The 27,411-nt window shown below is 49.3% G+C and overlaps 1 protein-coding gene across 15 annotated transcripts in view; it reads left to right on the top strand.

The window, feature by feature from the left end:
* Nucleotides 1–27,411, top strand: part of RERE (arginine-glutamic acid dipeptide repeats) — a 272,298-nt gene that overhangs the window by 201,552 nt on the left and 43,335 nt on the right. For all 15 annotated transcript variants that reach the window (XM_053280800.1, XM_053280796.1, XM_053280798.1 and 12 more), the window contains one exon: nt 8,007–8,087. In XM_053280800.1, coding sequence (XP_053136775.1) covers nt 8,007–8,087 — 81 coding nt within the window. The remainder of the gene's footprint in view (nt 1–8,006; nt 8,088–27,411) is intronic.

Below are 27,411 nucleotides of genomic sequence, written 5' to 3'. Positions count from 1 at the left end.
ACCCGGCAAGCCACAGCATTTCTTAATGCTGCTTTTTTTCTTTTTTTATTAACAGGCACAACGCAAAAGTACTGCCCCAAATGTGCCGCACTCGTGTTGTGTTGTGTGTGTTTTTTAACTCCTGAGACGCTGCTCATTTGTCAAGGCGCTCCGCAAACGTCGTCTCCGCCACTAATGACCGCTGCTGTGAACTAAAAATAGGTTTTTGCTCATGGCTAAGCTGACCTTCCCTTCGTTCATCTCTGCCCAATAGATTTCTGTAAGAAGTTACATGCATTGCAAACCGGCAAGATATTGAAAGGCGAGGTGGGGTTGGTTGGTCCTCTGGGTGCCCCTTGGATTATCGCTTGCTTGTGTGAACGGTGGACTGGGACTTGTTTTGGCTCGGAAATCCGGGGCCCCGCTCAGTATTTGGCGGCTCTTTCTCTTGAGGACAGGACACCGCTGAGCTTCCTCTCCCATGCCCCTTCTTTGACTTGGTGTATCCACAGTCCCTGGAGCGAATGGGGGTGTTTCCCCTCGTGTTTTTCAGCAGACGGGTGTGCGGATGTGGGGTTGCGGGAACCGGCAGGTGGCTGCTGTTGCAGGCTTAGCGCCCAGTTGTGGTGTGGTGGACCTGGACCAGGGCGGCTGGTGTTCACATTTACGACCTGGCCGGAAGTTCGCCCAGGACGGGACCTTCTCCCTCAGTGCCTTGCAGGGCGACTGTGGGGCTGAAATGTGTTGGGGTGAGGTGAGAGCCTTCATTTCACTTCATGGTTCTGTTGTTTGTGAGGAGAACAGGTCCTCTTCCATTCAGCCAATTGCCGAGAGGAGCAATGATTAAAAAAAAAATCTGAGGTGATTTTTTTTTTAATGATGGATGGATAGATAAAGAGAGGCTGGCACCCTGAGGAGAATTACTCAAAGTCATCCCATTGAGATTAAAAGGACAAGTCAGGCAGTGGGATGGCTTTCGCGTGATTTTCCTCAGTATGTGGGCCGTTTTCTCTTCGCCTTCATTCTTTCTTGTCCATTGGGGCATTACTAGTAGAATTTGGTGGGGAGGGAGGAGACGGGATATTTCTCTCTCCCTTCATGTTTTGTAGGGATAGCATCCCCTCAGCAGGCCACAGCACCAGTGTTCCCTCTCAGCGAGAGTCCCAGATGTTATCGACTACAACTCCCAGAACCCCCAGCTGCAATGGCTCTTGCTTGGGGATTATGGGAGGTGTAGTCAACAACACCTGGGAATCTCTCTTAGAGGGAGCATGGCATAGCACTGAGACACATGCCAGGCCTCTGCCTGTTCATTTTGGCAGGAAACGCACCTCAGAAGGGGCATGGCTGCCGTGGGAGTGCGGCCAGGCATCACATCCTGCCGTCTTCCTAGGGCTCGGGTCTGGCCCATGTGCTGGTTTGCATGGAGTATCCTTGTCCCAAACGTGTCCATGGGAACAAGAGAGCTCACGGAGCACCGCCGACGCTGTGGCCAGGGCCTTTGCTTCACATTGAGGGTCCAGAAATGGCTGTCCCACATTATTTTCAAGACAAGGGGCACATTTAAGAGCCACATCTGTATGGAGGTTGGAGAAAGCCTTAGGGGGGATGATCTGGTGTGGGCAAAGAGAGCTGGTGTGTGTGTGTGTGTGTGTGTGTAATGTATGTATTTATTTGTATCCTGCTTTACAAAACATTCGAGGCAGCTTACGGAACAAATGTATACAACACCACGAAACAAAAACAGTATCAATCTGTCTGTCGATAGACTTCCTGGAGAGAATTCTGCCACACCCTTCTCTTGGCCCTGCCCTACAATGCACTCTTGTTCTGGGTTGTAAATCCTAACTGCTGCATCCAAACCCCTCCGATACATCTCTGTCGGATAACACCTGCGGCCGTTTTTGACGTAGCACTTGGGATTCACAGCCCCGAGTGCCAAGGTGCTGTGGGGCAGAGTGGAGAGGAGGGTGTGATAAAATGATTGCTGGAAAAAGTAAAGTGTATCTGGGTCTCAAAAACACATACGTGGCTGTAGCAATTTCCTGCCAGGAGCAAGGGTCTGGATTGGAAGGCTGCACAGGTCCCATCCAGCCCTGGTACAGCTTCCTGAAGCTTGATCCTTTGCGGGGGTATACGCTGGAATAGACGAGGCATTGCCTTCTGGCAGTTTTGCTTCCCTTAAAACAGGATTGCGAGAGTCCTGGATGCAGACTTGCGGGGTGGGTGTGGGTGGGTGTGTGGTGAGAGGATCTGTGGATTGCTTATCACCCACCCAAGCCTTAGCGTAATATTGCTGTGGGAATAGGCTCCTGCTTTTGCATGTCTCTACAGGGATTTCAGCTGTCCCTTGAGTCGAATGTAAAAGTAATTCAGAGATTGCATTTGCTGCAAACATTTAATCAGAGTAGATGGGAAATGTGCAGAGAGAAAAAGCTTCAGGGAGCTCAGGAGTGGAAATTATAAAGTAGACACTTTAACTGACTTACCGCTCTCTTTAACGCATAAGTCTTAAGAAAAAATACCTGTGGCTTTTGTAATCCAGTCGCTTGAATTATAATGCTAAATAGCAAAATCAAATGCTGGGTGAATGGAGAAGATTCATCAAGCTTCTGGCTCCAGCCTGGCAACCCCTTCTGAAAAAATATTTTTGCAAGGAGTGATTAAATACAATTGTTACAATTCAATCAAGTGTGTTGGATAAATCCACCAAGTCCGCAGGGGTATCTCCTTTCCAATGCTGTCATTACTTTGGTTATTCAATTGATCGTAGTCACTTAGTTAAATTGGTGGTGCTTAAATGGATTCCTTGTCTGTCTGGACGACTTGTCTGGTGTCTAGCCTGGACAGTTTCCACCCCTTTCTGCATTTTGTGTTATCTAGTTCTCTCACTTCCAGATCATTGGTGAACAGCAGGAGGAGAGCTGGTCTTGTGGCAGCAAGCATGAATTGTCTCCTTTGCTAAGCAGGGACTGCCCTGGTTTACATTTGAATGGGAGACTACAGATGAGCATTATTAGATATTCCCCTTAGGAGATGGGGCCACTCTAAGAGCATCTGCATGCTTGCCTGCAGAAGGTCCCAAGTTCCCTCCCTGGCAGCATCTCCCAAGAGAGGGCTGAGAGAGATCCCTGCCTGCAACCTTGGAGAAGCCACTGCCAGTCTGGGTAGACAATACTGAGCAAAATTGACCAGTGGTGCGGCTCGGTCCTAGCAAAAGCAGTGCAGAGCTTTACCTTGAACCAGGGAAGCCAGCATAGCATAGGTTGACTTGCAATTGGACCTGCTAACTTCAGTTATCCAGAGCAGAAATCAACAGTGCAAGATTGTCTTCCTCCCCTCCCCTCCCCTCTCTCTTGTTCAAGAGGGCATAGAAGATTTCCAGACTCAGTGCACATGGTGAGAAAAGTAGTCTGCATGAGGGGATTTATTTAAAATATTTGTACCTATTCCTCCAGTTCAATACTGCTCAAGATGGCTCGGAAAACTAGGATTCACCCAAGCCAACTGTTTTGCAGACCAGGATTGCATCACTAGTTCTGCACACCAAGGAAGACCCTGGGCGTACATGTCTCCAATAGCAGCCCCTCAGGTGGAAAAGGAAACTGATGCATTTCAAAAGGAAATGGTGATATGACATGGAATGGTGTTGGTCTGGGTAATATCAAATTCCATTTGGTATTCCCAAGTCTAAGGGTGTATCGGAAGTAGCTCTTTGGATCCAGGTCATAGTACCTCCGGGCTGCGTTTCACATGTGCAGCTGTTACTATCTCTGTGTGGTTGACATCCTTTCCTATGTGCTTTTCATGCTGTTCCACATAATGCGTGAAGCAATCCTCCTCACTGACTGCACCCCATTATTGTGAGGATGAAGTGACCCCTACAGAAGGGCAAGAAAGGACTCTTGATAGAACCACCGAGGTAGCCCAGTTAGTTTGGAAATTAGGTTGCAGACAGGAATCTCTCTCAGCCCTATCTTGGAGATGCTGCCAGGGAGGGAACTTGGAAGCTTCTGCTCTTCCCAGAGAAGCTCCATCCCCTGAGGGGAATCTCTTACAGTGCTCACACTTCTAGTCTCCCATTCATATGCAACCAGGGCAGACCCTGCTTAGCTGTGGGGACAAGTCATGCTGGCTACCACAAGACCAGCTCTCCTCTTTGGTTTTAAAGCCAAGAGTAAATCCTCGAGGTCACTGAGGCTATGGGATGTGGCCCAGTGGAAGAACACTTGGCTTTGCAATCAGAAGGTCCCAGGTTCAGTCCCTGGTGGCATCTCCAGGTAGGGCTGGAAAAGGGCTGGCCGATCAGAAACTGGAGAGCAGCTGCCAGTCAGTGCTGACAGTACTGAGCTAGATGGGCCAATAGTCTGACTCAGTATAAGTAAGGCAGCGTCATATGAAAATTTAGTTAGGCTTTAACTGCATAACTAATCTTTTAAAAAATAAAGATTAATTTTTAAAATGCTTTTAAAAGCATTTTATGCTTCTACTCTCTTGCATTGTAAATTTAAAATACATAAGTGGATCTAGTGTAAAAAAGAATACATGGAAGGGGCCCTTGAGCCACCCTGCCAAGAAGACAGCTCCAGGATCCTCTGCAAGACTCAGGGGTTTCATGGCAAGCCCATTGATATGGAAAAGGTCCTCTGAAAAGAGGAAGTTTTGCAATGGCTTATAGGATCCAGTGAAGGGAAGCACCTTCCTTGAAAAAGAAAAAAGAAATCTTTTGAATGGTGAAGCTTTTCTCACTCAAATTCTTTTGTGAGGCGGGGAAGCAACCACAGTTCCCAGCTCTGCGAGCCAAGGTAAATAGCATGTCATAATGCATTTCACAAATGAGGATGCAGACCACAGGAAAATACACAGTAGAGGAAGGATCTGGTTCCTTGGCTGGAAGATTACTGAATGTTGAGAACCTGAGAAATGGTGAGATGAAACGTTGGCGCAGGGAGGAAGTGAGAGGAAGCCACAAAAAGGTCCCCAAGCTACAGGCAGAGGTAACTAACCATGGTAACCTCCGCTGGTAGGGCAGACCACTGAAGGCAGTGCCATAGGACCCCTTCGATGCAGCTCAGAGAACAAGCTTGGTGTCTTGTGTCTTCTCATGAGCAAGAAAAGCTGCTCCTCAGGTTCGCCTTGCTCCTCTGTTTAAAAATAAATCTCTGGCCTTATACCACAGTGGCAGGTAGAGTTGCTGGGTATCTCTGATTTCAGAGCATCCTGGCTAACTGGCACCTCAGTCCACTAACCCTGCAAGTCCACTTAAGAACTACACACACACACACACACACACACACACACACACCATGGTGCAAATCCGATTGCACTTAGAAATCTGTGTTTTGGAATGGTGGTTCTGGCAGTATTGGGTATTTCACCACCATTTCCCCTTCCCCGCCATTCGGGAGTGGATCTTTCGCAAATGCCACAGTGGACTTCTCCCACCCCGTATCAAAATCCAGATTGTTGCCAAGTTTTCCCAAGCTGGCTCAGTCTTGTGCTTCTCCATCCCCAGAAGAAAAGCCCTGGGAATTAGGATATGGGAAGCTCTTGCGAAATCTTTTTTGAAAGGGACTTCTCTCTAGCTAGATAAAAATAGACCTACTTTGGACAGTCATCTTATGTCTGGGGATAAGGTTATTTTCGTGGGTGTCTTGATGTGCTTAGATCTGAGATCAGTGACTGCTGAGGTCCCGTAAACATAAGAGCGTGAATTTGATAACATGTTATGGGGCCAAGACCGGTTACACCCTGAGACTTCAGAGCCGACAGTCACAAATTGAAATGGCTGCTGCATGGAAAGGGGAGTTGGTTGCCCAGCTGCTCGGATTGGCAGCAGCAGCTCTCCAAGGCTGCAGGCAGGAGTCTTTCCCAGGCCTGTCTGGAGATGCTGCCAAGGATGGAGCCTGAGGTCTTCTGCCTGCAAAGCAAGGGCTCTCCTGCTGAGCTAGGCTCCTGTGTTCAGCGGGCCTTCTTCTTAGCTAGATGTGCGTTGGGCTGGCTCTTTTTTTTTGTTTCCCAGCTTTTGTAGCACAGTGACTGGGCTGCAACTCAGGACGCCCCCAGTTTAAGCCTTCCCTCTGCCACGCACTCCCTAGGATGGCATTGCAGTGGTGGTGTCTTGCTCAGTCTTATTTTTCACATTGTAGCTGAGCTGCCTTGTGAAGCCTCCTGGATTGAAAGGCAGAATGTAAACATTTCAAACAAAAGAAGTAAATATTTTCAAGCCTTTCATCAATCTCAGTCTCTCTCTCTCTCTCTCTGCCCCCTGGTCTGTGATTTGTCCGTTCATGGGAGTTCAGGGTGGGGTGGGGTGGGGGGTTCCCTGTCCTTTTACCCTGTAACAGGGATTCCAAGATGTTACTGCCTACAGCTCCCATCGTCCCCAGCCACAGTGGCCAATAGGGATGATGGGAGACGTAGTCCTACAACAGCTGGAGGACCCAGGTTGTGCAGCCCTACTCTGTGGTTTTCATATGTTACAGATTCTGCTTCCCCTTTTTGGTGATGTATTTTAGCTGCTATTAATTGCAGGCTTTTATCGTTTTAATTGTATCGCAGCGCCTTATTACAGCATAGCCACCTTCTTGATTTTTCTGCCTAAATTGCTGTCTGAACATCTCTGCTGCAAAGTGGTACATGAACAGATATGGGTAAAAACGGTTTCTCCCGCGAGCTAGCTTGGATGCCAGCTGTGGGCCAAGGGGCAACCCGTATATTGTAGAATAAAAAATAAAAGCCTGGGTGTAAATACTGGCCTGCCCCTCCGGGGCGTTGTGCGGCTGGCAAGGTCGGGACATGAATGCTTGAAAGGGCTGATTTAAAAGCTGCCGCTGTTCACAACACCCTTCCTGGGGAAATCCGGCTGGGCGATCCAGGCCACCTTTTGCAGCCTGCCAGCCTCTCTCTCTCTCTCTCTCTCTCTCTTGCTGCTCAACCCAGCTCAGCTCAGATCACATGTTAAGCTGCTGCTGCTGCTGCTGCTGTTGCCTCCGCTTTCCTTTGCTTCCTTCCTTCCCCCTTTTGTAGTGTCGGAGCCTCCCGGGTGACAAGCTCTGCCTGCTGCTGCTGCCACTGTCTCCCTGCAGGGCACACACCGGAGCAGGCAAGGCCCAGGTTTTGGCTTTTCCCTCTCCTCCACTTTCAGCATTGGCTTACTTGGGGTGGGGGGGAGAATCTCTTCTCGCCGGGCCCCATAGGCAAAGGAGAAGGCTGTCTGCTTTGGGGCTTGTTGTTGCTTTGGAGTTTTTCTTCTTTCTTTTTAGAAGACCCTTTAAAAGACTGGGCTTGCTCCCGTCTCGTTCTGGATTTGAAGAGCACTTTTTAACTCCTCTCTCCATCACCCCACTTGCTTTTCGGTGGGGAGAGGTTAGTTTTGGGCCAAGAACCGGCAAAGTGCCCAGGGAGTTTGTGTCGTGCCTCTTGATTTTAAACCACTGCCCAACTGGATTATTTGTAAGAGTGAACAGAAATCTCTGGCGGCTCAGGATTCAGAAACCAAACCTGGATGATGATTATATTCAAACGGGTGAAAAAAGAGCAAAGCCTTGTAATTTTTTCCCTGGAAGAGATTTATTCTGGATGTCTTCAGCATTGTATTTTTAACTTTCAAAGCAACCTGGACCCAGAGGAGGAAAACTAGGGGGGCCACCTCCCTTGGCTTCATTCCTCCCTCCCCCATTTTAGCTGGAAATAGATCTTACTTGGGGTTTTCAGTGTGTTTTTTTTCCAGGGAGGCGGGCAGCTTGCTTTCAGTAAAGCTTCTGAAGGAATCACACAACTTGTGTCATTTATCTGTAAAAAGGCACAGGGTTTTTAGCTCCCTCTCCCTCTCTCTCTCTGTACGTTCTTTAAATCTTTCAAATATTGGACTAGACACGAGAGCCAAGCCTGAAAACTTGCATTTTCCATGGGCCTCACCTGTATGTTTGTGCATGTTTTTCCACAGCTGAGATTTTAACTACTGTGCTGGTTAAAGAGATTTTTTTCCCCCGTCTGCTGACACTCTGTTTTTGTTTTCAACACAGAAACGCTTCATTAAAGGCCTCAGACAGTATGGAAAAAACTTCTTCAGAATCCGAAAAGAGTTGCTTCCCAATAAGGAGACGGTAAGTAGCGTATCAGTGGACTTTATGTAACTTGCTGTTGTTTAAATGCCACTCTGCATTCCTCCATTTGATCTCAGGAAGCTGTTGCCTTTTAACCCTAACTCAGCTGCTAGGACAATTCCACAGCTAGCCCAAAACCCACGGTCTTCAAACACTATGTTTTTGTAAACTGTTTCCTCTGCAAACCTGTGTTGTTGATGTCAGAGAGGGCTGGATTTGCGGACACGGCTCAGACCTAATTGTAAACAAGCACTTATGCTGGGCTAATCATGGTTATTTTGCTAACCCTTGAGTGAAACTGGGCTGCTGAACAGAAGGCCAAATGGAAAGGAATTTTGGTTGCATCCAGAGGAGTAGAAGTCTGTGTTAAGTGGGGCCCCCACTCACCCATGTCGTGCTTCAGCAGATGACAGCTGATGGATTTTGTCTTGCTCCTCAGCTGGTTAAGATTGTGGCTACCTTGAGCTATACGAAACCGCACGGCCGACAGATTTTGCTTTAAAAGAAAAAAAAATCTAGCAAGTGCCAATGATCGGCGGAAATGGCTTTAGTTCTGCAAAGTGGAGGAAGTTTTACGGGGCCCTGGGAGATCCAGCTCAGGTCGGGTCTGATCATGCTAGTTCTCTAGAAGCTTCGGTTTCATTGCTGCAGGTGTTGCTGTGCCGGCCGGCTGTTCCCGCTTGCTTGCTCGCCTCTTAGGTAGAAAAGAGCTGCAAACACAGCCGGTGAAGGGGTGGCGCTTTTTCCCTTGGTGGTCATTCCACTGGGCATTTCTTCAGTGTGGCTTGAAGAACAGGTTGTCCGTGGCAGGATCTCTTTGGCATGAAAATGTCTGCTTGCTTGGCGAACGGAGGAAGAGAGACATTGTGCTTGTGATGCATGGTTTTAATTGAACGGAATAACTCGGGCTCCGAGGTTTCCCTCCCTGGTGCATAGTGTGGCTGTTGAGCTCGCTGCTGGGTTATGACAGACGGATCTGTCCTTACGAAGGATTAATCAGAACATCACATGGATCAGACAGGCCTACGGGTTGAAATGCTTCCTGCAGAGTTTCCCCCCATTTACACCCCCCCACACACAAACATTTATACAGGGCAGGCTCATGAAAGAACAAGTAAACTTTGCATTTTAATGACTCTTTGGCCAGTGGTGCTGTGCAGAAAAATGACTTTGGAGAACTGAAAACGGCATATGATTTTGAAAGAGAAATGGACACATATGCTAGAAGAAAACACATTGGTATTTATCCAAAGGCGCTCTCCCACAAGTATATAACGTGCACAGATTTTCTTTTTGCTTCAAGTATACTTTTGAAACAGACACATTCTCTTGAATTGTTCTGACACATGTTCACTTTCCATTTCACAACGTGCTTTGCAGACCAACCACACTTTCCCTTTGCAAACGGTAAGTCTGCATTTTTTTTCAGTGTTTTCTTCTTGCAAAGTCCAGCTGGATTACAGGAAGAAGGCGCCAGCCACTGTCCCCACACTTGTAGGACTTTGGACTTGCCAAATACCTTGTGCCCTTTCGCAGCCTCTTTTAAAATTATTTCCAAGGGGTTCTGTAAAGTTACAAGCTCTGTGAAATATGAACTCTGGATGCTGCTGCTCAAGCATCACATTTTTATTGTGTGAGGCCTAAACTTTTAGTGCTGAGAAGGTGAAGCATTAGAGTAGGGCCGGTTTGCTGGGTTGTGTGGGTCTCTCTCGAACTTAGGCCTCTTTTGCCTCTGGTAGTAACTGATCTGTGAGTAACCTTTGACCTGCAACGGATTGTTTAATCTCTGCTTCCTGTTCTTGCCCACAGGTCTTCCTCTTGCTTGATCTTGCCTCCTCAATTAGGCGGAGGCCAAGCATGGTGGGAGGGAATTGCAGGGCAGGACATGTAGCAGCTACTGTGGGCTGCTGCTCTTCTATTTTTATGCGCTCGCTCGCTCTCTGTCTCTTTTTTAGTACAACCAGGTTGAGGTCATGATATGAATTTGCTTGAACCTCAGTTCCACCAGAACTGCTCTTGGCTATTTTGCTTGATATTATTTGGAAGGGGGTAGTGCTGCTGCTACTTCTTCTTCCTCCTCCTCCTCCTCTTTGCCTACAAATCCCATAATCCCTGACTATTGGTCGTTGTGGCTGGGGATTATGGGAGTTGTAGCCCAAAAACAGCTGGAGGGCCAAAGTTGAGCAGGCCTGTTAGAGAGAGATGTCCCAAGGAGCAAGGAGCAGTCTAAAATGATGCATGGCCCTGAACCTCAGGTAGTAAACTGAAAAGCCACGTTTGGAGATCAGGATTGTGCCAAGGAAGCAAGGATTGAGGGTGGAGTGCTCATTCTCCCCCCGCGTCTGCATAGCCCAGCCCGTATTTGCCTGGCATTGGCTGTTTGAGTGGTGACTGAATTCTGTTGATACTGGAAATGCCACTTAGGATACTTTGGAACTAGGACACTTGGCTGTTACTTGACACTGGGAGGAATTAGTCAGGGCTTAATTCTTACAAATTGTTGTTGTTGTCGTCATCATCATCATCATTTATTCAATTTCTATACCGCCCTTCCAAAAATGGCTCCGGGCAGTTTACCCAGAGAAATAATAAATAAATAAATGAGATGTGTCTAGGTCTCGGGCTTACTTGGCAGTTGTACCCTTTGACCTGGAGCCTAATTCCAGATCTGTAAGGGTAAGCTTAGGCAGGGCAGGATACTCTGTACTTGCTCAGAAGCTCCTCACCATGGTCGTCCTCCTTTTCAGCTTGAGAATGAGTCTCTTAGTGTCAGAAGCAAGTCCGTTTTACTTTGATTTACTGGGTTGATATTTCTTGTTTATATTGCATCTGTTTATGTAAACTGCTCTGGGAACTTTTGTTGAAAAGCAGTATATAAATATTTGTCGTATTTGTATTCGTATTCCTTCTTTGAAGGAGCCCCGGGTGGCATACATGACACCGCTTTCCCCACATATCCTCTCAGCCACCTTGCAAGGTTGAGAGACAGTGAGAGACCAGGTTACCCAGTGGGCGTCATGGCTTGGTAGGGAGTTGGACCTGGCCACCTGGCCCTCATCTGATATTCCAGCTCTTCACCACATTGGCGCTCTATCCAGATTGCCAAGACGGAGGGCATGTGATGGGGCTTGGTATGGGGCAGTGGGCGCAGGGTTGGCCTTTGGAGGTCGTGTGATCCCTGGAGCCAGGAGAGTATCTTGTCTCCAGCTACCTGCGGTTCCTTCCTCCAGGCCTAGGGAGCTGCCTTCTCCCAAGTCAGACCCTGGGTCCATCTAGCTCAGCACAGTCTATTCTGCACAGACTGGCGGTGGCTCTCCACGCTTTCGGGCAGGAGCCTTTCTTCCCAGCCCTCCCTGGAGATGCTGCCAGGGCCTGGGCCTGGGACCTTCTGTAGGCAGAGCAGATGCTGCACCACTGAGCAGCAGCCCCATCCCCTCGTGGGTCCCTTGAGTGCAGGAAGGAAGGAATGGGTGCCTGGCCCCCAGAGCTCCTTTTCACAAGGGTCAGTGATCCCATTAAAACCACGCCCAAAGGCTTCTCAGCACGCCATGATTGCAAAGCAGACGCTGGAGGTTTTTTTTACTAGGGATGCAGCATTGATCCGGTGGTGGGTAGAGTGCTTGGTCAGGAATCTTTTTGATGGATTGAAGAAAGCACCCATGATGAAATGGCCAGCGGATTTTTGAACACTTGGAATGATGCAAATGGAGTTACTGACAGGAACTGCAGGTGGCAAGGCGTCCTGCTGGTCGCCCCTTTTCTTACACATAAGAGGGGGCTGCCCGAAGATGCTGCCTGCTGGGTGGCCCCATCATCAGAGGGAATCTGCTTTTCCCAGAGCCGTTCTTAATTCAAAGGCAAATGCATGTAGATTTTATCTATTACAATGTGTGTGCTCAACTAAGAATTCTTTCATTGGGTGATAGCCTCATTTTTATATGGTTTCCTCCTACACGGAAATCTCTCCGCACAAGAAGATGTCCTGTGTGAAATCGCCCTCACTTGCACCCTAATCTGACATGGAATAAATCTCAGTGACTTCAGTGGATGCTCTTGCTGCATGTTATGTTAGAATCATGGCCTTAGGTTGGTTTGTCTTCGAGTCTATCTATTTTTTCATTGATATCCTGCTCTTCCCTCAAGGAGCCCAGAGTGGCATACATGGTTATGTTTATCCTCACAACCACCATGTGAGGTAGATGAGGCTGAGAGAGAAGCAACTGGCCCCAGAGTCACCCAGTTAGTTGCATGGCTTAAGGAGGATTTGAACTCAGGTCTCCCTGATCCTAGTCCAGCACTCTAACCACGACACCATGCTGACTTTCTACACCACACATGGAGTTGCATTGGCCATATAAGGTGCCCTCAAGTGAAAATTCTTCCTATTTTTGGCCCAGTCTTGCAAACAAGCCCAGAAAAGTGGCTACCTTTTCATGTGCCAGTTAGCCACCTGTGACTTAATAGAGGAAAAGAAGCAACTTTACTGTTCTAACTTGTTTTATGATTTTTAAAAAATGATTCTTCCTCATCACAGGTGAATGATTATTTACAAGCCTGGCTTTGTTTAAGAAAGTTCAGCAGAGGGGGGAAATTTACTGCTGAAAAGAAAAAGTATTTGCTGTATTTCCTATATAAGAGAGCTTTTTATTATCTGTTCCCTCCTGTTTAAAAACAACGTCTTGTTTGCCAGTTTAGAACAAATTCATATGCACAATAAACAAGTGTGCAGCCAGGTGTAGAAGGAGTTTTGGGGGAGGAAAGGGCCCTTTTACCCCATGAATCAAAGGGGTGTGTCTGTTTGTGTCTGTGTGTGTGTCTGTGTCTGTGTCTGTGTCTGTGTGTGTTTAAGCCTGTGCTTGCCCAACTTACTTCAAAGGATTTTTGCCCGTTGTGCTTCCTGGTGGATGTGTTTAGAAGTTGTGTTTGCATTTTCTGAGCTGCTGGTACAAGAATAGAAGCTCCCTCCAGCTTGGGCCCGTCCTCCAAACTAGATCCAAAAGCTGGATTGGATGAAAGAAAGAGGACCAGTTGAGAGAGCTTGAGCTGGGCCAGAAAATGTTCACCCTGGAGAAGAAAGGCATGTATTTGAACGTCAGTATACTATAAGCACAGCAATGCAACAAATTGCCTTTGCAAAATTGCAAATAAGACCACAGGAGTTGCTAGCCTGCTTGCCCACATGTTCCTAAATTAGTCATTAGCTGCACATTAATAGCTTGAGATTAATTGAATTGAATTAATAGCTTGAAAAAGGAATTGCCTTACTTCCCGGTTTACAAAAGGTTTCATTTCTGTTCGCCTAGGGGTGCTTTTCACTTGCTCCAGGCGAGCAGGCAATGCACTTTGCACAAACCTGTGTTATAGCTCAGTCATGTTTGCACTCTCTCTCACTCTCTGAGTGGCTTTTGGCTCCTTATCTTGGGATGAAAGAAGACATTGACTTAAAAGTACATTGACAATTCTTTCTTTGTAGTTATTTTGTGATTATTGATTTTATCTTCTAGTCTGCATTGTGCTAGTGTTCAGGATGTGCTGAAATCAAAAATAACTTTTCATAATAAATATCAGACTTAAATATATATTGAAATCCCATGCCTGGATGTTGCAAATGTGTCTGCCATCTTAGCATTCTTTTTGGAAAGGGCTCGGATTCTGGGGGGAAGGTAGCTCTACATCGGTTACTGGGAGGGAAACTTATCTACATACCATTGTTGCTGGAAGGGTGCCAGTTACAATGTTCAGAGAGAGGCCATGGTACAGTCCTTCCTGGGGCTGTATCACAGTCAGAATCCCAGAGGAGAATCATACACTTGATGCAAATGTCAAAAAATATGGACAGCTAGCTGGGCAGAGAAACAGCTAGGCTGCAACCAGTATTGCCTTGTAACATAACCCCCAGGCAAAAGGCTATGGCAGTTGGGGATGCTGGGAGTTGTAGTCAACAACATCTGGGAATCCCTGTTACAGGGAACATGGGCTACAACCCTTCTTTTTAAGGTGAAATACAAGCTGTCCGTATGTAAGGTGGGTGGTGGTCTGGGAGAACATTCAGATGTGCACTCCCAAGAGGATCGTACCACATGCTTGTGTTTGGCTGGGTGTGCATGTGCGTATGGTTGTTGGGGGGGTGGGGGCTGCCTGAACATCTGAATCTACTCTGAAGGAATCGCTTTTGGCAAAACGGAAAGGTGGCCATGAGGCACAGGGGCGCAGAGCACTGAAGTCAGATGAAAGACTCCTGTTTTTTAAGGGAGCTGGATTGCACCCCAAACCAAAAGACGTTGGTTCTTTCCCTCAGACGCTGTTGTGGACAGATCTCCGAGGCCAAGTACAAGCAATGCCCGATATGCTGGCGGTTCTGTGCTTTCAGCCTGGGGTGATTTAACTAGAGATTGGGGTCCTAGATAAGCAGTCTCCTTCTTGGGTCTTTAGTGCCTTTGTCTCGGGTTAGGGTTAGGGTTAGGGTTGGCTTCAGGTTGTTGGTTGGCTTCTGGAAGCGGCTCTTGCTTCACCCCGGGCGTGATAAGTTGGTGTTGCAAGGCTGCTGAGGCACTTTGGAAAGGGCCAGTGTGCTTGAATGCCCAGAGCCGAGCAGGAAGCATGGGGTCGGGGCCTGTACGCCACCCAGAATCGCCCAGCCCCACACAGTGGTCACCATGCTGTCCGTGTGGTGCATTCGCTGGCGAGTTGGAGCTAACGATGCCTCCCCAATCAGCCCACAGATTTAATGGAGGGAAGAAGATAATTGCTTAGGCAAGGCTTTTTGCTGTTTCTTCTTCCTCCGTGCAAAGTGGTGGCTTCCCTGTGCCTCGGCCATTTTCTCTGTTTAACCATAGATTGTGTATGTGTTGTGGATGTGGGTTGTTGTTGTTTTTTTCGCCGGGAGCGGAGTCTTAATTGTGTGTCTGTGGGGTGGGCATTCCTCTCCGACCATCCGTTCCCACAGGACGCCTCTTCAGTGTGGACGGTTTGTTTCCCTAATGATGAGACGCATTAATTTAGAGCCTGGCCTTGGCACGTCATTTCCTGGGGCGCCGTGTAAGCGTTTTTTGGTGGTGGCTGCTGTTCAAGCGCCATACCTTTTTCTCCTTAATAACTCCCCTTCCCCCCCCCCCCCCGCCCCCGCTCTCTGTGCTCCTGATGCAGCCAAAGCTGAAATTTTCCATTAGGGCTGGAAACCACTGCCAACATAAACAGCCTCTGCCGCTGCTGCTCATTCCAGCCCGCCTCCCAGCTGCCAGGACTTCCATACTCTGCATATTGCAGTGGGAGGGTTTTGTTGAAAAACAGATCCGTCTTCAGTGTCTTAAGTCAGATAATGGCTTACGTTTCCTTCTCCCACCCTGCTTAAAGTCAGATTCCAAAAACTGAGTTGGGATAGAAGTGTAAGAAGCTGCCTTGTACCACGTCGGTCCATCTAGCTCAGGATTGTCTACACTGACTAGCAGAGTCTCTCCAAGGTTGCAGGCAGGAGTCTCTCCCAGCCCTACCTGGAGATGCTGCCAAAGATTGAACCTGGGACCTTCTGCATGCAGAGCAGATGCACTGCTACTGAGCTCTGGCCCCGTCCTCTGATGGGAATATCTTTCAGCAGATAGTGCTCACCTGCAGTCATCCATCCAAATGCAAACCAGGGAAGTCCCTGCTTAGCAAAGGGGAGAACTCACACTTTCTGCTTAGCCCCATCACGTGTTTCAGACCCTGTCTGGTTCTTCCTCTGGACCGGAGAACCTTCATTTCTGACTTCTTTTTAAAAAGTATGAAAAATAACCGTAGCAAGGCTGTTTTACAGGGCAATCCTCTCTGTATGTTTTCTCAGGCTTAATTTTCACCGTCTTGAATGAGACTCACTCCCAGGTACGTGAGCGTAGAGCTACAGCCTTCTGCAGCTGGACCATTGGCCTAACATACAGGCTCGCTTTCCCCACCGGAGAGCGTTTTTGAGGATGTCTCTACCTCCCCCATTTAAAGCAGTTGGGACCCACTTGCCATGAAGGCTGTTCTCACAAGCAGGCTAGGGCAGCCGAGCCTGGGTTAGGCGGCTTGTGTGGAGCGTCAGGATCCACGTGAATCCTGGTGCTCCCACCCAGCCTCCCCTCCCCTTTAAAGCTGCTGGGATGGTGTGTCTCCTTGGCCTGCACACAGCCTGAGGAGAGACAGAGATGGGGATCCCCCAGTGTACCCTGCTCAGTGCACACGTTGCGGGATACAACCTGGGGGCCTTTGGAGATCCGTGCTGCGTGCAGTAGTGCCGATTGGGTGGGTATGCAGTCTGCACTTCCCAGCAATGTGAGATGCTTGCCTGGGGCGGCGGGGGGGTCTGTTTTGCACAGCCTTCCACCCCCCACCACATCGGTCATGTGAATCTCCTGATTGAAATGTAGTGGGATGGGGCCGCTCTGGGAAGAGCACCTAAGTTCCAAGTTCCCTCCCTGGAAGCATCTCCAAGATAGGGCTGAGAGAGACTCCTGCCTGCAACCTTGGAGAAGCCGCTGCCAGTCTGTGAAGACAATACTGAGCTAGATGGACCAAGGGTCTGACTCAGTATATGGCAGCTTCCTATGTTCCTATGAGTTGTAGGCCAACATCCTGGCCCTTGGTCCATCTAGCTCCGTAGCATTGACCCTGATTTGTGGCGACTCTCTCAAGAATTCAGGCAGGAGGCTCTGCCAGCCCTCGCTTGGAGATGCTGCCGAGGTTGAAGCTGGGCCCTCCTCCTCCTCCTCCTCCTCCACGAAAGCAGCTGCTCCTCCACTGAGCTGTGGCCCTGCCTGCAGGAGCCCCAGAGTCTGAGAGACCCGAAGACCTGGGGGGCTCTTGGCACATCGGAGACGCCTCATTCTTGGGGGTTTGGCAGGGGCGCTGAGGGCACAGCTCTGTGTGCGGCTGGGAATAGCTTCAGACGCAGCTGTCCCCGGAACCATAAACCAGGAGCCGGCCTCCCGGTGCCAGCGTTGGAGGCGGCCGCTCTGTTTACCGCGGGCCGTAAATCAAGCCGGCTATTTATGCAGCAGCTCTGTTTTCCAGTTTACTTAGGAGATTGAAACCCTGGTGTTTGCTTTTGTCCCGCAGCTTTACTGTGTGCGAGAAGTAAAATATTATTGCAAGCCAGAGGGAGCCATTAGCAGACTGCCTCTCGCCCCAGTCGCAAGCCAAGCGCCGTGCTGCTGGTTCCTGCTCAGGAGGGCGGGAGAAGCCGGTGCCCCCCCCGCTTGGTCCTGCACCCGGGCTGCACAGCTTTGGCCTTGCTGCAGATACTGGACTGCAACTCCCATCGTCTGTATAGACCACGGAGGTTGGGGGTGATGGGCGTTGTAGTCCAGAAGCCACCTGGAGGCTCGAAGTTGAGCAGCCCTGTTTTGTACTTAGGCACGCACACACTCCCCAGTGATACCTTGACACACTGTCTGTCCGTCAAACAAACATAGACATGGTGCCTGTTTCCCCCTGGACCTGGAAACAGGCCAAGTAGCCTTGGCTCTCCAGCTGCTGCTGAACTACAACTCCCATCATCCCCAGCCACAGTGTGTTGTCGCTGGGGATCATAGGAGTTCAACAATTCAGCAGCAGCTGCTGAGCCAAGGGGTTGCCTACCCTGCCTTAAAGTGTGTTTATCTTGATTTATTTATTAAACTTTTCTTATATGCCGCCGCCTCCAAAGACTCTAGGCACTGGCCAACAGTACCACTACCAGTTAAAAAGGGCATGTTGTTGTTGTTGTTGTTATCATTATTATTTATTACATTTATATCCTGCTCTTCCTCCAAGGAGCCCAGAGCGGTGTACTACATACTTGAGTTTCTTTTTCACAACAACCCTGTGAAGTAGGTTAGGCTGAGAGAGAAGGGACTGGCCCATAGACACCCACTTAGTTTCATGGCTGAATGGGGATTGGAAGTCGGGTCTCCCCGGTCCTAGTCCAGCACTTTAACCACTACACCACGCTGGCTCTGCCGAAACATGCCTGCCGAAACAGGTAGGTCTTAAGGAGGGCCTTAAAAGCAGCTAGGCAGTGGGCTGAATGAATCGGGGGGGGGGGGAGTGTTCCAAAGAAGAGGGGCAGCCACAGAGAAGACCCTCCTACGGGCCCAGGCACCACATACTACACCAGGGCCCAGGACATGAAGGAGTTCCCTGCCTTGGTTGCTTAATCTTGTTTAAAGGAAGGAACCCAGAACAGTGCAACCCAATTGATTTAAGAGTAGATTCCAACATGTCGGGATCTCCTCTTTCATAAACGGCATTGCACCGTTTCGGTTTCTTTCCTTCCTACCTGTTAGCGTGGTGCTTTCCCCTCCTGTGTGCTTTAATCTTTTTAAAATTTTATTTTAGTAAATATATGTATCCTGTTCTTCTTCCGTGGAGCTCAGCGCAGTGTACATGCTTGTGTTTATCCTCACAACAATCCTGTGTGGTAGGCTCGGCAGGGAGAGAAGTGACTGGCCCAGAGCCAGCCTGTGAGTTTCTTGGCTCCGCAGGAATTTGAACCCGGGTCTTCCCGGTCCTAGTCCAGTACTCTAACCACAACACCATGCTGGCTCTCCCTTACTGAACCCCTCTTGGGAGGGGTTGCTTTTCCATCTATATTTCTAGCCAGCAAACCTGAGTGTTGTGCCTTTGTAGCCAACATGGCATTGTAGAAGTTCAAGGCTCCTGGAATTCCAGCCTGGCACCTTTCTCTCTGAATAATTTGCGGTGCCAGTACGTACACAATAAACAGACATGCACACACTGTCCACTAACATTTATTGAGCCCGACACAATTTCTTTCTATGGGGATGGAGCAAACTGTTCTTTATTGGTGTAGGCTCTTTTCCACATGCAAGGCCCGAGGCAGTTTTTGGCGGTTAATATTTTAATGCCTATTCTGTCTTGTCCTTGAAGATCCGGGATAGTTTACAATATTATGGAGATGGGGAGGGGGAGAACCTGAGTGCAAATAAGCAGCATAAATAGGCCTGGCTAATAGCTGGAACTTTTTAAACAAAAGGGGCAGCTGTACCTCAGATAAAGAACCCACCAATCCCCAGTGGCTGGGCTTATGTCCGTTTGTTTCTTTTCTCAGATTTCCCCTAGAAGCTTATAAAGCAGGGCTGCTCAGCTTCAGCCCTCCTGCAGGTTTTGGCCATAATCCCTTGCTATTGGCCACTGTGGCTGGGGATTATGGGAGTTGTAGTCCAAAAACAGCTGGTGAGGGTGAGAGGAGAGCTGGTCTGGTAGTAGCAAGCATGGCTTGTCCCCTTAGCTAAGCAGGGTCTACCCTGGTTGCATTTGAATGAGAGACTAGATGCATGAGCACTGTAAGATATTCCCCTTAGTAGGGGATGGAGCCGCTCTGGGAAGAGCATCTAGGTTCCAAGTTCCCTCCTTAGCAGCATCTCCAATATAGGGCTGAGAGAGATTCCTGCCTGCAACCTTGGAGAAGCCGCTGCCAGTCTGTGTAGACAATACTGAGCTAAATGGACCTGAGCTGACTTAATATATGGCAGCTTTCTATGTTCTTAAGTTGAGCAGGCCTGTTGTAGAGGATTTCTCAGTGAGAAAATCTGGCAGGGAAGGTTGTTGGCCAAGGGAGACAGTAAAGTTCCCTGTTTGTACTCTTGCTGGGCAGGAGGGACCAGAATCCTTGGGTGCATCCTTGGGCAGCGGTCCTTGGCAGGCATCTGGGACCCCAACTAGTTCTCAGATTGGCCTAAGGTCAGTCAAGCCAGCAATATACTGTCGTACATACCACTAAAAATTAATAAACGAGTTCCAGGTTGGATATCTGGGCGAAAGTTGGGGCTCGGGTTAGAAAAGGCTGGAGATTACTGTCAGCATTTCCTGTATTAGGGCTTCTCGGAAGTTGTTGACTACAACTCCCATAATCCCCAGCCAAAGGCCATTGCAGCTGGGGGTGAAAGGCGTTGTAGTCAACATCATCTGAGACCAATGGTCTGGCTCTGTATGGCAGCTTCCTATGTTCCTACTGCCCAATTCCAACTGAAATCTCTCTCTAGCCCTTCCCATCAATTTGTGTAGCATGGCCCCTGTCCGACCCAGTCCTTTCTGCCCACTCAAACCAAAAGAGAACGCTCATGGCTTTAGAATGTGGACCCCTCAACAGAAATGGGGAAGGTAAAAGTTAACCAAGCATCCTTTCCTCTTGTTACAAAACATCCTGTCCCGAAATGTGCGTCTCCTGCCCAGTTTTGAAGAAATAATATACACACGGCCTCAGAAGAATAATGCTCTGTTTCAGCGTTGCAGCCAAGTTTTCTTCCTTCCTGTTTGAAACGTCTCGGGTAGCATAACCCTTGAAAGACACTGCATGAATATCCAACAGTCGGTGGACCAGTTTCCAGGGTTTGTCTTCCTGGCTTGCAGGGAGGATCCTACAGCTGTCTGGCTACATGCCTGTGAAGTTCTCTGAAGTTAGTGAATTGCCATATTACAGTTCCTTGTAGGGTCACGGTTCCTGTCCAGACTAAAGCAGTGCTTTACCGTGCAGGCTAGATCTTCCTTGTTGTGCATGGCCAATTGGAGTTAGGAACATTGGAAGCTGCCATAGACTGAGTCCAACCATTGGTCTATCTAGCTCAGTCTTGTCTTCACAGACTGACAGCGGCTTCTCCAAGGTTGCAGGCAGGAGTCTCTCTCCGCCCTCTCTTGGAGATGCTGCCAGGGAGGGAACCAGCTCTTGTTGGGCGTTGTTTGTCCAGTCTGTTGACACTGACCAGCAGCGGTTCTCCCAGGTTCCAGGCAGGAGTCTTTCTCAGCCCTACCTGGAGATGCGGCCAGGAGCTGAACCTGGGACCTTCTGCATGATGCAAAGCTGAGAGCTCTAGCAAGGCGCTATGGATGCTCCTGATGAACACTGCGGGGTCAGGAGCTTAATCCAACTTGCTCCGGATTGTCTACACTGACTGGCAGCAGCTCTCCAAGGTTTCAGTCTTTCCCAGCCTTACCTAGAGATGCTTCCAGGGGTTGAACCCAGGACCTTGTGCATGCAAAGCAGATGTTCTTCCAATGAGCTACTGCCCCATCCTCTCCAGGGGGTGGGGATATAACTTACAGCAGACAAGGCCTCCCATGTAGTCTCCCATCCAAATGCAAACCAGGACAGACCCTGCATAGCAAAGGGAACAATTTGTGCTCATTACCACAAGACCAGCTCTCCTCCCCTCCGTATTCCAACGTATATGAGGCTACCGGGTAGTCTCCCATCGAGGCCCTGAGCAGACCCAGTCAGGCTTAGCTTCAGTAAGGCGGCTGCATCATGCACCCTTAGACCATGCCCCAGAAGACAGCCTGGCATCTGTTGACTTAGAGCCAGCTTGCTCCGCACAAGATGTCCTCAGGATAATTTTAGGTGCCGTTCAGGAAATACGTCCATCTCCCTTTGTGGCAGCTTAATGCTTACACAGCACCTGTTCATTTCCGTTGGGCTCGCATGGGCGAGAGAATGTGGGGCGTGTCCCACATTAACTGAGCGCTGGGGGTGGGAATAATTCTTTGGACCTTGTGAAGGGCTGACCTGCGCAGAAATGGCGCCTTGGGGTGGGGCTTGATAGTGCCATTACGAAACTGCTCTCGGGTGTCTTTATTTAAAAAAAGAAAGAAATTCTTCATTTCAGAGTTGCAATGAAAATTCCAGGCAGGCAGCCAGAGGGGAGGCTGTGATACACTGGAGATGTTTTCTGTTGCCCTTGATGCCAGCTTGAGCTTTGATTAGCTTTGTTGCCAGTAAGCTTAATTATGTCCCTCCTTTTAATGGCAAAAGGCACTCTCCTGCCAGAGCTCCCAGGCTTTCATTACCTTAACGGCATTGGCTGAAGAGAACACTTGTGCACCCACACATCTGCAAAAAAGAGAGGAGAAAAGTTGCATTCTCTTCCTTGCTGAAAGTAGCAAAACTGGGTTGGCTCTTGCCTCCTCCCACGCAGTATGAGATGATGCCTTTCAGCATCTTCTTATATCGCTGCTGCCTGATAGAGGTGTTTCCCATATTCTGGGGAACAGACCAGTGGGGATTCGAACCAGCAACCTTCTGCTTGTGAGTCAAGCATTTCCCCGCTGCTCCATTAAGGTGGCTTGGTCTTGCAGTAGTGAGCATGAATTTTTCCCTTTGCAAAGCAGGGTTTGCGTGTGAGTGCAGTAAGAGATTCCCTTTCGGGGATGGGGCCATATAGCTCAGTGAGCAAGCATCTGCTTGCATGCCAAAGGTCCCAGGTTCAGTCCTTCGCAGCATCTCCAGGCGGGGCCGACTCCTGCCTGAAACCTTCGAGGGCTGCTGCCAGTCAGTGTGGACCATCCTGAGCTTGAGGGACCTATGGTATCTCTTGGTAGAAGGCAGCTTCCTACGTTCCTACACTGAGTTGTGTTTCCTGCTGCAAAGTCCCAAGGCAACGTTTTAAATGCACCCGTGTCCCATTTCAAAAGAAAACCTAAAGTTCCCCAGAGGTGCAGGAACTGGAGAATGGAACTGGAACGGAGAAACTGGAGAATGGAGAGAACTTCCATGGGGCCCAGCGCCAGCGGCCGTCAGATCTCCCTGCCGTAAAGCGGCCGTCGGGTTGGTGACCTCTCCCTTTTGAGGCAGGCAGGTGCAGGGTCGCAACTTCTGCACTATCACTGCACACAGCACCCAGTGTGGGAAGCTTCTCGTGGTGTCTCCATGCACCTGGTCTACGTTGTGAGTAGGAACCAGCATTGGCGCTGCTGGAGGGTTACAGCCCTCCGTGATGCTGCCGACAGCCCTTGTGCGACACCTGGGTAAGTCTCCTTGCTTCCTGGCGTGGGTGGGCAGTCCCAGATTTGGCCATCCCTAGCTCCCCCCTTGCTCAGCACCACTGAGTGTTCTGGGCAGCCGTTTCCTCCCTCTCCCCACAGCTCTCTGACCAGCAAGAGAGTGTGTCTGGAGCGTTGACAGCTGCGTTTCTCACGGCCCCGTGCTTGGTTTCCGTGCAATTCAGCTGACACAAAAGCCACACTTCCTGCCCAGCGTTCCCTTTAATCACAGCAAACGCGCAGCGCCTGAGTGCCTTAATGGCTTTCCTTTGGAAAGGCCGACACTTCACAGAAACGCATCCCTCCCCACCCTCCCACCCACCCTTATTTTTAAAAAAAAGTTCCGGCATTTTCCAGACCCTGTGATACAATGCAAGAGGCGGGCCGCGTACGCAATTAGGCTTCTCAAAGACTTTACGGCAGGCCTTCCTCGTTCCCTTTCGCCCACTGTTCCCTCCTCTCCAAAGCACACAATAACTCGGTGGGGTCATATCTCCAGACCTTTTGCCTCCTCGCGATGATGAGCTACAGACACCCGGTGTGTCACCTTTGGTGTGGCATGGAGGCTTTTGTTGTTCAGAGAGCCCAGGGGCCTGCTGTTCTCTTGGCTTCTGATGTGCTGGATGTTTGCTGTCCGGTTTTAGAAGCCGATTCTTCTGCTGAGAGGCTTCGGTGTTTCTGGCTTTGCCTCGCTTGCTTTCGTCTCCGGGTCGATGTATCACTGAGCCTTTTCATCTGCAAGGCTTGTAGCGAAAAAAGTGACAGCCTGGTTTTCAGTGTAAAAAGGGAGCTGGACACAAGTGCCAAGGAACGTCCGGAAATCTCTGCCACTGGACGCAGCATGGACTGCCAGATTCTGGACCGGCTGTCCCTTGTGATTGGAGAGACACACTGGACATTGCATCTTCTACTAAAGCTGAGGTTCCAGATCTTGAGCCCCAGAGCCCCCAGATGTTGCTGGAGACTACAGCTCCCATCATGCTCAGCCACAATGACCTTTGGCTGTTGTGGCGGGGGATGATGGGAATCATAGTACCGCAGCATCTGAGGACCCCAGATTGGGAACTTTTGTACTAAAGGATCACAACATTGGAGAAGGTTTGAATGGGTGCTTTGGAAAGAGGGCTACTTCCTTTAGGGTACCTTTCTGTGCTTCTCCGCTGTGCTCTTCGGGGTGTGAGAATAAACAACAGTGGCTTAAAATTATGTCCATTTTTTGGCTCTATAACTTTTAAGAGTGAGATTTCATTTTTTTTTTCACCCACAGGTTTGCACGTTTTTAAAATGCTACGTGCACATGCGTCAAGAGGGAATCTGTTCATCTTTGATGATGGGGCCGTAGGTCAGTGGGAGAGCATGTCCTTTCCCTGCAGAAGGTCTCCGCTTCAATCCCAGGCAGCATCTCCAAGATAGGGCCGAGCAAGACTCCTGCCTGCGACCCTGGAGAACCACTGCCAGCCAGTGCAAATAATACTAGGCTAGGTGGACCAAGGGTCTCATCCGTTCAGTTAACCCGCAGTCCGAATGATTTCACTTCTACCAGGATCCCTGGCTGCTCTTTGACTTAGCCTGGGAAGCAAATCACCATACAGAGTTCCTCTTTCTCTGACAGAAGAGCCTGTTTCCACTGCAACTTATTCCAGGATATAGAATGTCCTTATTCCGTTGGATTCAAAGAGCGCCATACACCCTTCGGTCAAGAGCTGCCTTTTCATGGGATCTGTTTTTGCTACTGAGCACATATGTGAGGACTTTGGAGTGTTTTCTGAGTGGCTGAGCTCTTGCTGTTTGGGCGGACTCAGAAAAAGGGATAGGCCAAGCTCAGAAATAGTGTGTGATTTTTCTCTGCTGGAAGCCAGGCAGGTGAAGAGTAACCTTTAGAGAATTTCAGTAGACTGCTTCAGAAATCTCTCTTGCCACCTGGAAGGCTGACTTCTGATGGTTAGCTGGGAGCAGAATAAATGATGCACTGTTGCTAGATGTCTGAATGCAAGGAATCAGTCATTGTCACATTTTCGGCCCAGACATGCAGCAGCAACAGATGCAAATAATCATTTGTAGAGACACAGGAAGCTGCCTTCTACTGAGTCAGACCCTTGGTCCCTCTAGCTCGGTACCGTCTGCACTCACTGGCAGCAGCTCTCCAAGGTTTCAGGCGGGAGTCTCTTCCAGCCCTACCTGGAGATGCCTCCAGGGATTAATTGGGACCTTCTGCCTGCAAAGCAGATGCTCTTCCATTGAGTGACCAGCCCCGTCATGCAACACAGCATCACCAGCACTTTTTAGGTGCTCTGCTGTACATTGCATGATTAGTAGAGGGTGTGTGGAAATAGAACTCGTGGATCAGTTGGAGCTGACACTGGAGGAGTAGGAAAGCGGTAGTGGGGGCATGTAACAAGAATGTTCCTCCCTTTTGCCACTGCATGCCAAAAATATTCTGGTCCTTGAGTCCTTAGCTGGCATTGTAGGAGTGAAGAGAATCCCCATGCTGGAAGAATATGCCGTCTGTGTCTTCTGGGAGTCAGCGTGCTGAATCATTACCCCAGAATCAGGTTCTTTGTCCTGCACCCCGCGTGGACTTTCCCCGGCTGTCCCTTGTAGCACCATCCTTGGTTGGTACGTGTGTGTTGGCTGCATCGAACATGCTACCAAACTTCACCATGGAACCCCACCAATCTGGATTCTCTCGATGGTTGCATTTCCACAACCTCAGCTTGTGAGGGGAGCAGAGAAATCCAGATTTTGTCCTCACCGAGTCTTTAGTCCTTGCTGTTCCCAACTCAGTTCTTTGTCCGCTCCGGTCTTGGCACAGGATGCAAGGCCAAAGAATCTGGTGCAGTGTCACCTCCATTGGGTACACAGTGCAAAGGTTTCCATGTCTTTCCTTCCACCCGGGGCCACTGAAGGGAAGCAGCTGTTCCACGCTGCCAACGCTTTGTGCCTGCTGCATTGTTGCGTTTCGTCCCGTTAATAATCATCTCCCCCATCGCCCAGTGGAAGGCGCATTCTTGGCAGCTTGGTTGCAGAACCGGTGCTGTGCCTGCAGCACACCGTGGCCTCAGGGGCAGACGCACAGAAGCTTGGCTGTAGACTCGGCTATCTTATCTTCAGAGGGAGATTGTGTACCCATTAATTAAAACCCTCTAATTAAGTAACAGCCTTTTGTGAGAAGTTCTGTGTTTTGTCTGCTCTGTTCCTTTGATGCCTCTCCTCAGGGCGCCCTTGACCCCGCCACGTCCCTCCTTCACAAGGTGGCCTCAGCTTTTATCAAGTGCCCTTGGGCAGTTGGATCTTGTTCAACTTAAACCTGGAGCTTCTTTCTCTGAAGAGAAAGAAGACTCACTTGTTGAAATACGCTCAGCATTCCAAATCTAGCAAGCACACCAAACCACAAAAAGCTGCTAACGAACCACACCGTGGGCTTTAATGGTATCGCCTTCTGTGGTGGGGAGTCGGTCGTCCCTTGTGTGCCTTGCAAAATACCTAAGAGATCGGTAATCCGAGCCTTTGAAATGTGGTCCACGCAGCTTGATGGTTCTGGCCAATGAGACGAAATCGGCCATTTTCAGGGCTGCCTAATAGCTTAAAAGTGGCGTCAGTGGTTTATGGGAAGCTGAAGCAGGCTAGAGAAGCTCAAGAAAGTCCTTAACTGGAGTGTTGGGACCATGGAGGCCAAATCCAGTGAGAGGGGTCCAGCAAAGAAGTTGTTGGTTTTGTGAAGCTTGCCCTGGAGATCGTGTTTCTTTCAGTCCCGCCTCCTTCCGAGGCATCTGCTTAGAAATGGAAACCTGGTTAATATACACCAGAGCCTCCTTCCTAGAGCAGCTGGAGGCTGAAGCCCAGCGGGTAGAGTTGTAACTCTTCCCTGACCAAAGACGACTTTGATACAGGAATTCACTCTTGTCCAGCCCTGACTATGTATAGACCTGCATTGAAGACAACTCTGAATTTAAGACAAGCCCCTTAAAAGACACGGGTTTATTTATTTATTTATTTATTTGATTTACTTGTATTTACCTCAGAGAAAGAGGACTCTGAAGTTAAGATGACACCCCAGCTTCTAACATCAAAAAACTTGGAAAAAAACCCTACTCCTGGAGTCAGACAAATAGGGTACACTCTTGTAGCTTAGTGGTAAGAGCATCTGGTTTGCATACAGACGGTCCCAAGTTCATTCCCTGTCAGCGTCTCCAGGCAGGACTGGGAAAGACCCCCGCCGGAAGCCTTAGAGAGCTGCTGCCAGTCAGTGTAGACAGTACTAAGCTAGATGGACCAAGGCTCTGACTCGATATAAGGCAGCCTCCCATTGTACACCCCAAGCCTTGCCCACCTGATGCCTCCGTAGGTCAGGTGACTAGGTCATTGGAGGCTCCTGAGATCAGCTGGTCGCCTTCTGAGGGTGACCTGATACTTGACTTGACAGGTCTGCTGCTCAACATGAATGTTTCACAGGTACTGACTTTCAAACAGTAAGTTGGTTCCATAAATGAAGTGATGTTGTCTCCATCCCCCCGCCAAAAGCCCCTCCAGGATTTAGAGGAAGTTACTCCACAGC

The sequence above is a fragment of the Hemicordylus capensis genome, chromosome 16 (genome assembly GCF_027244095.1).
Source record: "Hemicordylus capensis ecotype Gifberg chromosome 16, rHemCap1.1.pri, whole genome shotgun sequence".
NCBI lineage: Eukaryota > Metazoa > Chordata > Lepidosauria > Squamata > Cordylidae > Hemicordylus > Hemicordylus capensis.
This window is presented reverse-complemented; position numbering and strand designations above follow the sequence as displayed.